At 43.9% G+C, this 16,356-nt stretch overlaps 1 protein-coding gene across 1 annotated transcript in view; it reads left to right on the top strand.

Annotated features, from left to right (window-relative positions):
* Nucleotides 1-16,356, top strand: part of xylt1 (xylosyltransferase I) — a gene marked incomplete at both ends in the record, with an annotated part of 92,035 nt that overhangs the window by 60,902 nt on the left and 14,777 nt on the right. Inside the window, 6 exons of the mRNA XM_080518275.1 lie at nt 463-635; nt 2,093-2,295; nt 6,296-6,376; nt 7,785-8,001; nt 8,364-8,540; nt 15,196-15,461. Of these exons, the coding sequence (XP_080374401.1) occupies nt 463-635; nt 2,093-2,295; nt 6,296-6,376; nt 7,785-8,001; nt 8,364-8,540; nt 15,196-15,461 (1,117 nt within the window). The remainder of the gene's footprint in view (nt 1-462; nt 636-2,092; nt 2,296-6,295; nt 6,377-7,784; nt 8,002-8,363; nt 8,541-15,195; nt 15,462-16,356) is intronic.

Below are 16,356 nucleotides of genomic sequence, written 5' to 3'. Positions count from 1 at the left end.
CATCCTCTGGTTAGACTGCATCACATTTATACAGAGTCTGGAATATTCACTCCTTACATGGAAGTTATTTATTATGAAAATGCTAATCATCACATTAAAGTGGTACTGACTGTGCTGCTTAGCAACCCTGTTGTTTAGCTATTTCCATTCACTGTTTAATGAGAGAATATAATTTAATTATCATTATTAACTATAATCATTGTGCTTTAGCATTTTCTTTCTTTGTCCCTGGAAGCCAGTTACAGGTGCTCTCTATCATACAGTGACTAATAGCTCTGCTTGCACAGCCTCTCAAAACCTCCATTAAAAAAGAGAATTTGATTCAGCAATCAAACATGCAAACAACCCCTGAATATGTCGCTAATGAAGGACCCAGGCCACGTTGTGTGAAGTAGACGCGGCTTAAAAACGGATTTTTCAGTTACTTCGGTCGGTTCAGATTTGGACTTTATGTCTCCACAGGTAAAGCCAACGTGAACATCCAGTGGGACGAGGACTCTGCTGAGAACGTTCCATCAAAACCAGTGAGGATTGCGTTTGTCCTGGTCGTCCACGGACGAGCGTCCCGCCAGTTCCAGCGCCTCTTCAAAGCCATCTACCACACCTCCCATTACTATTACATACACGTGGATCAGGTGAGCCACAGATACGACATATGCACCTGAACGCATCACACAAGGCTGTCAGCTACGAGGCGGCGTCTTAACTTCTCAACTGCACAGCTTATTTGTTTTCACAAATACATTTCTCTGAACTGTTTCAGTAATAAAAGAGAAAGTTTAGATGTTGCCAAGATGTTGGTCCGGTTTTGACCGCAGCAGCTGACAGACAGTGGGCGGAGTCACGGGACCATATCTGAACCGGTGCTCGGTGCGCCCTGTTGAGTTTGCACCCTGGGAAGTTGCCCACTTCGCCCATAGCAAAATCCGCCACTGCCTGTGATGCACTGGTGCATTGTGGGCGAATCTGGGTGCCAGGGGGAAGACCGAGGCCCTGTTTACAACGATTTCATGTGATAAAGCAAAACTTTTGTTGTGTTTTGGGGTAGGGTTTATATGAAAACGGTGCCCAGGAGACAGTGAAAACGCAACTTTTTGAAAGCAGTTCATAAGTTGTAACTTTTTGAGGAAAACACACATTTCTGAAAACACTTGGACAATAAGCTTCTTCCTTGAAGCTGTGAGACTAGTGAACTCGAGCCATGTTCCGTAGACTCCCTCATAATTTTGCACTACAAACACTTTAAACTTTACATTTCTGCTCTTGTATATGTATATATTTTTACGCTCTATATATTTTTATTACTGGCTTACCGGGACCTGAGTCCAAATTTCGTATCATTGTTTTTTTGATATGACAATAAAGAATCCTTGAATCCTTGAATCCTTGAAGAACAATGTTTGCCTGAGAGTGTCATGACTCCCAGTCCACGTTCTCCTGGGACTTGGTGGTTTAATTCTTGACAGTAACAACAATACAATGCTAACTGCATTGTTTTTGGTGCTTGTAAAAGAAAAAGCTTTTTGACACAAAAGCACCAAAATTATGCCTTTTCCCTTTATACAGGTCCTTAAAGATCCTGTCTGGTTATAGATTTCACATATTCTTTTTTTTTTTACTTATACTTACTAATAATTTAGAGATCTGTAATAAGTTCATAATTTTGGCAATTTTACATGCTTTAATGACTTGCTAATAGTGTAATAGAATCCTAAAACAATCCACAACTAGAACGGGGAGAGTGTACTGCATAATATGTATCCTGAATGAATTAATGTGAAACCTGTGCCATGGAGCATACCTCTTTTTGATAAACAACCTGCACAAAAACATTTTATTCCTAAGTAAGTCCATTCTCTCTATGGGATTATTACATTATTGGCTACAGTTAATAGTTTCAGACATTTTTAATGCTGCTTCAATAATGTAATATAATAATGCAATTGCCTGCAGTTCATTCAAAATGACAAATAATTAAAATATTGTTACAGTAGATGCAGGTTTAACATGCTGATGGAGCTTTTAGCAATGATTGATTCAGCAGTTAACATGCAATATGTACATATATATTTGTTCCTTGTCTGCACTGCAGCGCTCGAACTACCTGCACAGGCAGGTCCAGGCCCTGGCTGCCAAGTATCCCAACGTCAGAGTGACATCGTGGCGGATGGCCACCATCTGGGGCGGAGCCAGTTTGCTGACCATGTATCTGCGCAGCATGGCCGACCTGCTGGCCATGCGGGACTGGAGCTGGGATTTCTTCATCAACCTCAGTGCTGCCGACTACCCCATCAGGTATCAGACCCGGTCCTCAGAATTGTCTGGAAAGAAGGTGGAAAAATGGCCTGAAAGAAACAGCGATGTCTGCAGACATTCAGTATAGACCAAAGGTCAGTGTATTGGTTTTCTCTGTCAGGATGCAGTCGCCACAATAGTCACCTCACCAGCCAATATGGAAGAAATCCAATACATGGTAGCCGGAGCGCTTGTGGCTAACGGTTCGCTTTAAATACAGTCACTCCAAACCAAACAGATCAATGGAGTAAAACCTCCGCTTTCTTAGATGCTATCCATTCACACCTCCTCTTCCAAGTGCCTGCTTCCTTCCTCTCACTCCATCGAATGGGTTACATGCTGAACTGATTGCAATTTAATTGCCCGGGGTCAATACGTATCGACTCTGCCGGCCTGTTGTGTATTGTACGGCCCGAGAGTCCCCTCCCCTCAGCCCCCACCCCCACCCCCCTTGAAAGCCAGTAAAGTGTAATTAAAGGCAACAAAATCCACATGAACTGGACATGAAGTTGTGGAAATAGCCCACTGACACAGAAAATTTTGTTAGTTGGATGTTTTTGTTTTTTTTAATCGTCCTGGGAGTTGAGGGTCTGCTGGGTTTTTGATGCAGCTCTGCAGCAGCCAATTAAAGTCCTCCCATTAAGGGGAGAGTTATCTCTTCAGCACAGCCAGATGTCCACCAGTTGAATCTATACAAGCCGTAATGGCCAGTGGGTGAGAAGAAGCTGGATGCGAGGCCGCTGCAGCTGGAGCCGACATGCAAATGGAGTAAACGTGTATTTTGTCGATGGGCGGGTTCAGTCTCACCGTGTTTGTTGTTGTCGACGCTTTAGATGAATAATACAGGTGTGTGTGTGTGTGTGTGTGTGTGTGTGTGTGTGTGTGTGTGTGTGTGTGTGTGTGTGTGTGTGTGTGTGTGTGTGTGTGTGTGTGTGTGTGTGTGTGTGTGTGTACGCGCGTCTGTTCGACTGCCTGCGCCTCTGTCAATGCTTGATTAAAGGTATTTGGGAGTGCACTTGCAGAGGCACTGTTTTCTTCCTCTCTTTTGCCTCCTCATTTGCATGAGGGTGATGTTGTTGAGAAAAGGGCTGACAGTGGAGGTTTTAAGCCCCATCTGTTGGGAAACGAAACGATTGATGGAGCGAGAGAAGGAGCCGAGAGGCAGAAATGCCAGTGAGAGACGAAGGAGCAAGAATAAGCAGTTAGAGAACGGAAACCGGGGAGAAGGCGGGGGGGGGGGGGGGGGGGGGGGGGGGCGGGGGGGGGCCTGCATGTTTTCGATCCATGCAATATGAAAATATGCAAATTGCACTCTTGCATCTTTGCTTAGCAAGTGCATTTGTAACCACAGCTCGGATTTGACCAAGTGTGTATTTGCAGAGTGGAACTTGAAAGTGGCAGGTCTGGGTTGAAGCCCCCGGGAGCGAGCGCCCGTCCCACTCAAGTGTCCTCAAGCAACAAACTGAGACCCATTCAGCAGTTTTTCAGCTGACAATCCTTTCTGATCTCTTTAGGAAGGGAATCCGGCAGAGAAAGACATTCTTCCCCAGGAATAAACACATCAGCATTACATTATCATTATGGACTTAGCGGCACACAGAAACGTGTTGAAATAAGCAGATGTCTCTCTCTCTCTCTCTCTCTCTCTCTCTCTCTCTCTCTCTCCAGACTGCAAAACCCTACAACCACATGAGTTACTCTTGTAATTTGTTTGCCATAACACATTACGTAGATTGATCCTATTAAATCTGTCGAGCTGAAACTGTCCAGCCTGCACTAACATTTCCTTAAGATGCAATCATTTCGCTCTCACAATGGTGCTCATCTCCCCATTGTGACCGCGCAGCGTTGTGGCAGGCAGGAATGCGGGGGGCTCCCCTGCCCTCTGCTGCCCTGACCATTGCTGTTGTTATCAGTGGGACTGGAGACAAGCATTATTTCCCCTCTAATTCCCTGATAATGTCCGTCCTGCCGCATGGATGGCTCTCAAAGGCAGTCCCAGAGCCCGTCACACCAGCGGAGGGGCTGGGTGTCCACAGGGATCCGCCGTGTGTGTGTGTGTGTGTGTGTGTGTGTGTGTGTGTGTGTGTGTGTGTGTGTGTGTGTGTGTGTGTGTGTGTGTGTGTGTGTGTGTGTGTGTGTGTGTGTGTGTGTGTGTGTGTGTGTGTGTGTGTGTGTGTGTGTGTGTGTCCAGAAAGGCCACGGGATGAGTGACATGGTCGCTTTGTCAGAAAAGTACAGCCCCCTTGTTTCCCAGCTTTCATCTGCACAAGTCTCCATGCATTTTCTTTTTTTCTTTGTTTTTTTACCTTGTTTTCTTTTTCTTTAAAGCCTCTTTCATTGACTTTACAGCAGCTTTTAAGCAGTCGGAGCACGGTGAGGCAATGGCTGGCTGCAGGCATTGTGTCTTCTAATCTGTTTCACTTTGTCTCTGTTTTGAAAAACAAAAGAGTGTTGCATTTCATATTTTTTTTCTTTGTTTTTAAGTGATACGTGTCATTTCCTGTGGTTGAAAATAATGATTTTTTTTTTTTTTTAAACCTTTTTAACTCGCACGACTAAATCAACTCATCCAAGGTCTGGCTGAACGGCTCTGGGGAGCTTTTTGATTTCCATGGAGAACTTTTTGGAGACAGATGATGAATGTTTGATGTGTCTCTCATCTGTCTTGAGTGTTGCTGTCGCTATATTGCTTCGTGTTCTTAAACTCCCTGAAATAGAATCATGAAAATCGTTGGGATAAATTATGAATATAATACACTTTGAAACAACGGCACAAAGTTCCAGTGTGTGTGTGTGTGTGTGTGTGTGTGTGTGTGTGTGTGTGTGTGTGTGTGTGTGTGTGTGTGTGTGTGTGTGTCTCAGGGTAGCCACAGGGCTGACAGTAAGCAAACTAGACCCAGCGGGGTGGGTGACCACTCAGGTGGCAAATCTGGAGCTTGACACAAATTTTCTGTGTGTGTGTGTGTGTGTGTCGGGGGTGGGGGGGGGAGGGGGGAGAGTCAGTAGAGACAGTGAGGGCTGCATGTGTCTGTACAGCACATCATCAGTTAGGCTTTATGGCTCAGGACCTCCTAAGATAAGCCCCCCAGGCTGTGAAATTGCTCCTTGAAGAGAAAATGACATTAATATGCGCTTGTCCCTCCCCCCACTGATCCTTGAGCCTCGCTGCTCTTTTAGAAAGCCACGCCGAGCCGTCATGAAAGGCTCCTCCACAGATGAAATGTTGGGAGCATTGACTGGGGCCGAGCCTGCAGAGCAAAGCTTTTAGCCCGTCTGGCCTGAGTGTGTGGGAGAAGACTGCTCTACAATGTAGGAGCAGCATGAAGCCATTCATCAAAATCATGGAAAGCACAATGTTTTGTATAATACTAAATAGCTTTAAAGGCTTGGAGGAACTGAGAAAGTGATCCTGATTTGAGCCTTCAGTTGATTGATTAAAGTACCTGAACGTGAGATTTTAAATCTCAGTGTTTCCTCACGATGTCCAGTTGAACATTTGAGATTCATCGTGCAAAACGGTGCAGAAGCTGTTTTTTTATGCATCTGCAAAAGGTTGTTTGTTTTTTTTTGGCTCACATTCAATCTCAGCTAAGTAAGATTTCATTTTGTGGAAATCAGTTCTGGTTTAGTATGTCAGTGTCTAACTGTGAGATGAAAACTCGAAGTTTCAACTTTTGTGGTTGATTTTTAATCAAGTTTTTGCATTTTGGTAGAGCCTTTGTCGTGGTAACTGAGCACTGTTCCCCTGTACGGTATTCTGACGGTTTTTTATCTGCAGAAAATCTTTAAACATTCGAGAAATTAAGTTAAAAGTTTAATCGGATGTCATTGTTTGCATCAATCAATCAACTGTAGCTATAACACAGCCAAAACTGTGTTTATATATATATATATATATATATATATATATATAGATATACAGTATATAAATATACACACACACACACCAACATATCTGTTCAAAGTGAAACTGAGTGTTTTTTTTCTTCTATTTCAGGACTAATAACCAGCTGGTGGCTTTCTTGTCCAAATACAGAGACATGAACTTCATCAAGTCTCACGGCAGGGACAACGCGAGGTACGACGGCTCTCCGTGCGCCGTTTCTGTCCATCTGTGTTTCTCTCTCTCTCCACCCTCCTCGCTCACGCACACACAGAAATAACCTCCGTGCACACGCAGCGGCCTCCTACTGAATCATAATACAATTAGCTCCCATCTGCGGCTTCATTAATTAACCTTGGTGGGGTGAGCTGGTCAGGTCACGCCGTCCTGCCGCCCCCCCCCCTTGCTTTCTGCCCCCGGCGGCAAGCCAGTCATCACCCGTCACTGTGGGCAAAAATACCCCGAAGCACATGAAAAACCCGTCCAGCATGGAGGCATGACTCAGCGTGACTCAGCAGTACCTTGCTTGTGCGTGCAGTCACAGTGTTTTATTCGCTGCTGTGTGATGAGAGTGGAGCCGTTTTGTTCCTGATTTAAACATTCATCATCAACAATGCTCACCTTGGTAATTCATGGCTGATGCACCGCAAATGTTTAAATTTGAATGCTTCTCTTTGCATTTCTGGTGGAATACTTATACGCGTGCCTGCGAGTTCATCGCGTCAATGGCCTTTGCCACCTTTTAGAGGCGAGAGGGAACGGCCTGGCGTCTCTGACCTGAATTTGACTCCCTCCATCTCACACTCCGCTCACAGTAGTAACCCCTCTGCCTCTTTCGGTTCAGCGCACACTGACAAGTGTAAAAACCCTAATTCACGGCCGAGAAAGAAGAAATTCTGCCGTAACGCAGAAGAGCATCAGAGGTATTCTTCATAGAAGAGAGATTTACATGTGATCAAGTGAAAACGCGACACTTCTGTTGTGCTTCGGGTGTTCGTTTACAAGACAACGGAGCTCGGAGCCACTTTTTTTAAAAACAGCCAAAGTCAGTCCCCACAGGGCCGAGCGTGTTGTTCTGTCCACCAGATGTGTGGTTTTATTACAACAATTAGCGATTTTCCCAAACATTTGCACTGCAAACCTCCCGAGGCCGGAATCAAACCAGAGATTTATCACCGTGATACAAGAGTGCAAAGCGCTACATCACCACGCATGCTATTTCTCCAATATTCAGAGTAGTCTTTAATGTTGTTTAACACAAAAAAAAAATTATAAGTATCTAGAAAATGTTATGACAAACCTCGAAAAGATTTGTTGTTGTTTTCTGAGAATAAAAATAATCTGTCCACAGGGAGATAGAAATTGGTGAATTAATTGCTTATTATGTATAACCACAGTAAAAGGTCTTGTTTTTATGGAAATGATGTTCCTTTAAAAAAACAAACAAAAAAAAAACAATTTCACCTTTATTTGAGTATTTTTAGACTCAGAAATGAATTCACGTGTGTGTGTGTGTGTGTGTGTGTGTGTGTGTGTGTGTGTGTGCGTGCGTGCGTGCGTGCGTGCGTGCGTGCGTGCGTGCGTGCGTGTGTGTGTTCACTAGGTTCATCCGTAAGCAGGGTCTGGATCGCCTCTTCTTTGAGTGCGACACCCACATGTGGCGGCTGGGCGACCGTAAAATCCCAGAAGGCATCTCTGTGGACGGCGGCTCCGACTGGTTCCTCCTCAACCGCGCGTTCGTTGAATATGTAATCACCTCCAAGGACGATCTGGTCACCAACATGAAGCGCTTCTACGCCTACACGCTGCTGCCGGCGGAGGTGAGGAGCCCGCACGCCGCTTCTCGCCATTTGACTTGGTAGTTCCACTGCATCGCTGATAGAACCCGGAGACACTGTTCTCTATTGTCAGCCGTGCAGGGGGACATAAAATCATAAAGTGAAGATGTAGAAGCCGACTTTCCGGCCGCGTACAAGTAGTGGATGAAAATTGAATGATCTCTGCAGGGGAATTGAATGTTTATCATGAGTTACTGTGACTCTACCCTCACAGCCCCGACTCTATTTCCTCCCCTGAATTGGATGCCGTAGAAAATAAAAGGTATACAATCCTCTAATTTGCTCTCTATCCTCCCCCCCCCCTCTCCCCTGCTGCATATCCATCCCTGCTCCTCGCGTCCCAGTCGTTCTTCCACACTGTGCTGGAGAACAGCGCGCAGTGTGAGAGCATGGTGGATAACAACCTGCGCATCACCAACTGGAACCGCAAGTTGGGCTGCAAGTGCCAATACAAGCACATCGTGGACTGGTGCGGCTGCTCGCCCAACGACTTCAAGCCTGCAGACTTCCACCGCTTCCAGGTAGCCGAAACTCCCCGAAGCATCTACATCTGCTGCCCACCTCCTGCAGTAAAACATCCTGTAGTTGTAGTGGCAGTAGTTTATTCGGTAAATCAAAATGCATGATGCAACAGAACAGAAAAGGAAAACAAAACAAAAAACGGATTTTTTTCAACGTGACAACGTCCGTTCTTATAATTTGTTACTGAAGGGTTTAGGCTGGGGGTTTGCCTAACCCTGTACATAATACAAGTAAAGCTTCTCCTAATAAAGCAACAAAGCAGAAACAATTAATTCTCAAAACTCAAAACTGATTACATTATAATCGCTTGTTTTTCTTTGCCATTCCTGAAAAAAATTCTAAAAATATTAATTTAAACTGTCCTTTGAAGGAACACAGTGGATTTTTATTTTGTGATTCCTGAGCTAGATATTTTTCAATAATAGTGAGCTTAAACCGCCTTTTAAATGGTTTAATCGGAGGTGATTTTTTTTCAACATTTGCTTCTACTTTTTTAAATTCATTCCTTCTTGTGTTATTGTTAGCAAAAATCCCAGCACCCTTGAAGATTATAATTATGCGCCTTGAACACTACAGCTCGTGTGTTAAGGTCGACAATATGGTGTGACCGAGTGCAGAATGCTCAAAGGATTCCTCAGCGTCCAGATCAGGATTTACATGTTTCATTCTTACATTTTATTATCATTTTTGAAGAGATTGGGGTTTTTGTTTTAATGAAATATACTCAAGTTTTCCATTCCCATGATTTTTGTTTTGATATTACACTTTTAAAACAATTGTCTTTCTTCAAATGTCTCCAAAGACAGCTGAAGAGAACATAACATAACATAACATAACATAACATAACATAACATAACATAACATAACATAACATAACATAACATAACATTTTCATTGTTGCAGCAACAAGTGGACCGTAAAAAGAAAAGGAAATGAAAAGAATACAAACAATAAACAACAGTAACATTAATATAAAAACAAGATATACCCGCAGGCCTCACTTTTAAACTCATGATTGTCATTTCAAATGTATGTATGTGTCTGGATTTGCATTGAAAGCAGGAGGCTTTAGCGGAGGTGAATCGGATGGCAGTGTGGGATTGGTTGAAAATCATAGAAAAGAGCAGTAAGTTGTGGGTAAAATTGTTAATGTAGCCTGCCCGTCTGTCGTGGAGATCATGGGTGTCAAACTCATTTTTGTTCACAGGCCACATACAAGCCAATTTCATCTTGAGTGGGCTGGACCAGTAAAACAGTGCCATGATGACCTTTAAATTTAAACTTTTTCTTTGTCGCAGCACACAGTATATGTGATGAAAATGTCTATATTTTCACACCGGCTACTGAAAATAACTACAATTTCAACATGAAGCCAATTTTGACAAAACGTTCTGGTGCAAAAATAAAGTGAAATGTCAAAAAAGAGCTTCTCCTATAGATGTTGCATCGTGCATGTTTTTTCAGTCTCACCCTGACAGCATGACTTTGAGGCTAATGCTTGTTTGCTATCTTTTATGGCAACATCTCTTACGGGTCTCAGTGTTGTGGTGTGTCTGCCACTCGTAAGAAGTTTGTTTTTTCTTTGAAATGTTATATTCAACAAAGAAATCAATATTTTCTGTGGTTTGGCCAGATTGGCGTCTCTTGTGAAGCAGTTTTGGCCCACGGGCCTTCTTTTTGACGGCCCTGCTATAGAACAATTATGCATAGAAATCCAGCTGAGGAGGCAAAATAAGCTAAACATTCCAAGTTCTTGAAGTATTGTCATCTTCAACTCGGACTTCGAGGCCTCAGATTTGAAATATTAATGTTTTTCAGTGAGATTTTTTTTTTCCCCCCCTTACCATTTCAGTGGTGTTTACCAGCAGATCTGTTGTAATGTTCCATATATGGGGACAAAGTTAAGAAGTTAAGTAAAATTTTGCATAAATACTATATGTTCACCTATAGTACTTAATCCCAATTGGTGGTGCATCAAGTTAAGTTTTGACCTTCAGTGTGGGGAACCAAATTCAAAACCCCTTGACAGAAAGGAACTCGTCAAGACTTGACTGACTCATCCTTGGTAGAAAGAAGCAGCCGTGTGGACAGGTGGCTGCATGAAGCCCCGTGCGATCTGCCCTTATAGTTCCACTAACTTGACCAGCTTAACCAACGACGGGCTGCTTGTGCCGGAAACAATCCAGATCCCAGTCTGACAGAAAAATACAAAGAAAAGTGATAAAAGGCTAAAGGAAGGTCAGGCAGTCACGCTCCATCAGACAGGCGAACCTTCAAACAAACAAACATGATATGAATGCAACTATTTTTGCAGGTATTTGCGGCACGCACACACACACACACGCACACACACACACACGCGCACACACACACACACACACACATACACACACAGAGAAATCAGCAGCAGTCAATCTGTAAATTCTCTGCCCTCAAGGTCTGTCCTCCCTGCCTCTACATCCAGCGTGTTCCCGCAGCTTTCACAATCAATACGTGCAAAATTATGTCTCTATTAGTATGACCCTGAAAGAGAGAAAAAAGGAGAGAGCGAAAAAAAAAGTCACAGTCGATGTAATTATATCCGCTTTGCCTCTGGTCTGCGATGGGGGAAGAGGGTTAGGTCTCTTTTCAAAAGCAGCCTGAGTGAGTCGCGGCGACCGCGAGACCCCAGAGACCGCCGGTGTTGCTGTTTGACTTCTAATGCGCTCCCAAACAGTGAAAAGCTGCGACACAAAGGTTCTGCCGCAGTTAAATATCACTTCATGTCATATCCTTCAAGGACGGTGAGTCACTCCGTGTCTCCTGTTTCCCCCCCTCGCTCGCCACACTGACCTCAGCTCTCTCTGTGCCAAACCCGTCTGCCGTCTGTCTCGCCCCGGTCTCCGGCGCTGCGCTGCCAACACGTTACCCGAGGCTCCTTGGCACCGCGGCCCGGTCTGCTTGGCACCCTGGTATCAGTGGAGCCCATCCCTGGGAACACAGCAGCCTTTTCCAGAAGCCCGTCCAGGCATTAATGAGACGTAATGTCCCATTGAGTGAGCTCTTTGACCCTGAGCCGAGGCGAAGGCGCACACTCAAGAGTGGAGTGGACGTTGAAGTCGGCTTGCAGATGAGGATGTTTCCCGCACAGGGATTTTATGAAGTGCACTGATTAGAAAAAAAAAAGGAAATGTGTTGTAGGGTTTTTTTGCCGCAGTACATCCAGCCATCCATTTCCCCCCCCCCCCCCCCCCTTTAGCCAACCTGGGCCATCACTTTTTTTAAACACGCTCACACAGGAAGAACATGCACTCATCTGATTTTCTCAGAGTGAGGTGAGCGTGCAAACCACTGCTCACTCCACCTCAGAGCTTGAATCTCTGCATGATTACAACCGTGCCGATATTAACAGCCCGGCACCGAGTGTGACATTACTTTTCTCCATCACTAATTCCAAATATTGATTGAAATCAATAAAACATTATTAGATGATTTATTCAATTAATCATTTGTTGTTCATTTCTGCTGACTGAAATGCAGGCATTATATGATTGTTGCTAAGCAACACAGAGGGATTTCCAGCACCTATATGCACCGTGCCCTGATGTCCACTCCCATGCATCATGCACAGTTCCCTCTGTGCAGCCACGAAAAAATGTTATCGTCTTATTCTTCTCCGTGTGTGTGTGTGTAGTGTGTGGTGTGTAAAGAGAGAACAGAAAGCAACTTAATACAAAACAGAATTGTACATGAAGAGAAATAAAAAGACACAAAGGAAATGTTCTGTACGTAATGAAAAAGTCTATATTCTTGCAAAGGAAACAATTACCACTAAAAATGACTACAATCTCAGTATAAAGCCAATTTTAATGAAACCTTCTGGCCCAAAATACAGTGAAATATCCAAAAAACTTCTGTAGCTGTTACATTATGCATCTTTTCACAAACTCACCCTGAGAACTACCTCATTGCTATCAAACCAGGGTCTCGGTGTTGTGTCCTGTCTGCTACTCTTAAGAAATTAGATTTTTAAAAAAGGTTTTCTTTGTCAGTGGTTTGGCTGTATTGGAGCTGCTTGTGGGCCAGTTTTGGCCCTCGGGCCTTTTGTTTGACACCCCTGCGCTATGATTTGCACAAAATGAACTAAAATTACATATTTTGCAACTTTTAGCTATGAAAAAAAGTTTAAAAAAAATCTTCACTGCATGTCTTAAAAAAAGACTTAAAAAAAAAAAAAAGCTCCAGTTGTTTAATATTGTAAAATCCATGAGATGTGTGTCAGAAAAGAAATACACTTAAAGAGAGAAAAAGGCTGTGGTGCACATATATGATCAGTTTCTTATTGATTCTCAAACAAACTTGTTAAAAGGAAGGCTGGATTATAAATGAGTCTTTTATAAAAGTACATGTATTGAGTGTTCATTTTAGTATTGTTCTGAGGAGCCCTTCACTTTGACATTAAGGCTGCTCTACATATCGCCAGTTCACCGTTATCAACATGCAAAGACTGTCTGACTGAACTGTGACGAATGACGTGTCAATGTGCAACTGTGGTCTGCAAATTCATGACTGCATTTTAAACCAAAAAAAAGCCAAATGTGAAATTGTGTGATCGGCCCATGAGGTTTTGTACAGCGAGGAGAAAAAAGGAAACTTGAGTGTTTGTATGTATCGCAGATCATATTGCTATATTCTACATTATCACTTATGCAGCTCGGAAACACATCTTGGTGGTTTTCTGTGACAGACTTTCGGATGATCTGGAATACAAATGCAGCTGATCAGCCAGGGTGAATGCATCTGTGACTGTGCAGAGCCACTTTAACTCCCCACAGTTTCTGCTGCAGCATGAGAAAGACTGAAACTCTAAGAAATGTGCCACAGCTTCATTAGGTCCCCCCCGTTTTTTTTTTTTTTTTTTTAAAGCAGGTCACACTCATGTGTCAGATGCCGGGTGGCTATTGATAAATACTTTGATGTCTGAGGCTGAAGCGATGTCTTTGTGTGGAGGCCAAGCTGTGGAGGTGCGAGAGTTCATGATGCACCATCAGCCGCACGACAAACCGTGTGAAATGGGACCAAAAGTGGAAAAAGAAAAAGGCAGGGATGAAGTGGAGGAGGGCAGACAGCAGCAAGAGAAAGAATTGGTGGGAAAAGGGAGATGAAGAGGGTCATCAGACAGCTGTAGAAAAGGACAACTCTGCTCAAATGGCACTGCTGCTGCTGCTTCAGTTCACATGTCTCCTGCCATCTTCTTGGCCTTTCCGGGTCAATCACCCTCGGCTGCTGTTATTGACTGTAGTTCCTGTAATGAAGCTATCTGACACTAATGGCCTGAGCGACGGGCAACTCCAGTGACGCTCCCAAAATCCTTTCGTCAATAGCAATTGCGTGGTAACGTGATTAACCTTTTTAAGACCTCTCTTACTGGGCTGTTGGGGAATTTGCTGGAATGAGACCGATCCACCTCACAAGCTTACAGGACTTGAAAGATCTACGGCGAAAGTTTTGGTGTCACGTACCACAAAAGAACAGCGAGTTTGATCTTATTATATCACTTGTTCTGTTAGATTTTTCTTTCTTTTTTTTTTTTTTAAGTCCTGAGGCCTTTTACTGAAGCCGAAATGCAAATGTTATAGCGAAAGAAGGCATAGTAATATATATAAGAAGAATTGTTTTGGGTTTTTTTTTTTCTACTTTTCTTTTTTCTTGGGGGGGAAAAAAAAGACAAATGGGTAATTTTACATATCAAAGATTGTTTACAGGTCTTGGGTACGAGCTTATTTATTATGTGGAAAACAGTAGAATAAAGGCGCGTGTAGCTGCAGGGAGAGCTGCGTGAAATAATGTCTCTCAGAACGCTGGAAAGAGGTGAACCTCAGTGTGAGTGAATATGACTGACAGTGTAAAGCGCTTTGAAACTGGTGCAGTGGTGAAAAGTCTATACAAGGATATGTGATTGAGGTCCATTCACATCAGCGCCTACACATTTGACTGCCACGCACACTCACACACACCTATAGGGGCTAAATTACTGTCACCAATTAACCGCAGTTGTCTGAATAGTCTTCAGTCTCCTGCGTCCTCAGCCTGCTCTCGTGCTCTGGTTCCACCTGCTCCCCCCATAGTGCTAACTGCTTTCCAAAGCTTTTCACATGCTGCTTTTAAAGCCTTGTGGGAAGAGAAAAAAAACAAAACATACAGCCAGTAGCTGGCTTCCAGCATGTTGCTCTCGTTCCTGCTGTTAGGACTCGACACTTCAAGATAATAAGACTCCGCTCCTTCACTCATTTCCACGCTTGCATTAGGACTGATACGCTAGATTTGGTTTTCTGTCCGTCGCGGCTGCACGATACTGAATTTGTGAGGAAATCCTGTCGTTAATCTCGTCATCCCTTTGTGGCGTCCTGACCTGGAGGTTGAGAGTCACTGATACTATTTGTGCTGCAAAGGGATTAAAGAGAGAGATTGAGAAGAGAGGAACTTTAATTTAATGCTTACAATAAAGCATCCACAAACTTTTTTTTTTTTTTTTTTTTTCTATAAACGGTTTTTTATCTGCTAAGTTCAGCCACCTCCGGTCCACACTCATCCCGACACACCCCCGTTTCTCAAATCTTCTCCTTTATTTCTTATTGTTATCTAATCTCTGCCTTCTTCCTTCCCCCTCTGCAGCAAACAGTCCGTCCCACCTTCTTTGCGAGGAAGTTTGAAGCCAGCGTGAACCAGGAGATCGTGAACCAGCTGGACGCGTACCTGTTCGGACCGTTCCCACAGGGGACGCCGGCGCTAAACTCCTACTGGGAGAACGTGTACGATGAGCCGGACGGCGTGGCCAGCCTGTCGGACACGCAGCTCACCTACTACCACTCCTTCTCCCGCCTGGGCCTGGCCAGGGCGGCCGCCTCGCTGCAGGGGAACCCCAAGGACCACAGCTGCAGGTGGGGGTTTGTGAACAAAGGACACACGATTCAAATATGTGACGCATCTATTCCACACAGACATCCCATGTTCCGTTGCACACCTGCGCCTCCACGGACAGGTAGTTCATCTGCAACACTAAAAGCGAGTCCCGCCCATGTTAACATTTGAAACCACAACATGAGAGTCTTTTGTTTCCTTCTGTGTCATCGAGCTTAGATCAAATGTCATAGAAACTGGAGAACAATGAAGAGCTCCACATTGAAACTGGGTAATGCTATTCATTATGCAGCACAAGATGATAGTCCCTGTCAGTGATGAGGATACATGGGTCCGAACCCAAGGAATAATATACCGCAGGCTGGTGCATTATTAGTGGGGATGACTTCCAGAGGGCTGTTAACATATGGAGTGCAAATGAAACCGGAAAACCCGCGACATGATTTCATATATAATGTGCAAATCGTCTCATATTAGAGCGTTGAAGTTTAACTTTAGTGTGTCTGTGCGGGAAGAAACAAGCAAAAACACCCAACAAATTAAAAATGCTGATGCCAAACAGATAACTGAGGTTTAAATTGCTTATTTGTCTCCCTCCATTGAGGTGCACTTCACCTCGAAACCCGAGATAAATAAAACACCTACGACAGTAAATGTGCCCTTAGATCACATTTTTATGGGAATCTTAATGACATCAACAAACATTAAAATTACTTCTCCCCATACGAGACGAGATAAAGGAAAACTAAATGGAAAACAGCATGAGGGGAAAGGCGGTTTAACAAAATATGGAGACAATCTAAAGCTTTTTGTGGGTCGTCAGCCACTTTTCTAAGTTTTATAAGTCATGAGGTGAACTGACTGATAGTATGGCGTGCTTGCTGTGTGGCGTGGGCCACACCCCCTGTCTGGGAA

This window comes from Blennius ocellaris (genome assembly GCF_963422515.1).
Source record: "Blennius ocellaris genome assembly, chromosome: 3".
Taxonomy (NCBI): domain Eukaryota; kingdom Metazoa; phylum Chordata; class Actinopteri; order Blenniiformes; family Blenniidae; genus Blennius; species Blennius ocellaris.
This window is presented reverse-complemented; position numbering and strand designations above follow the sequence as displayed.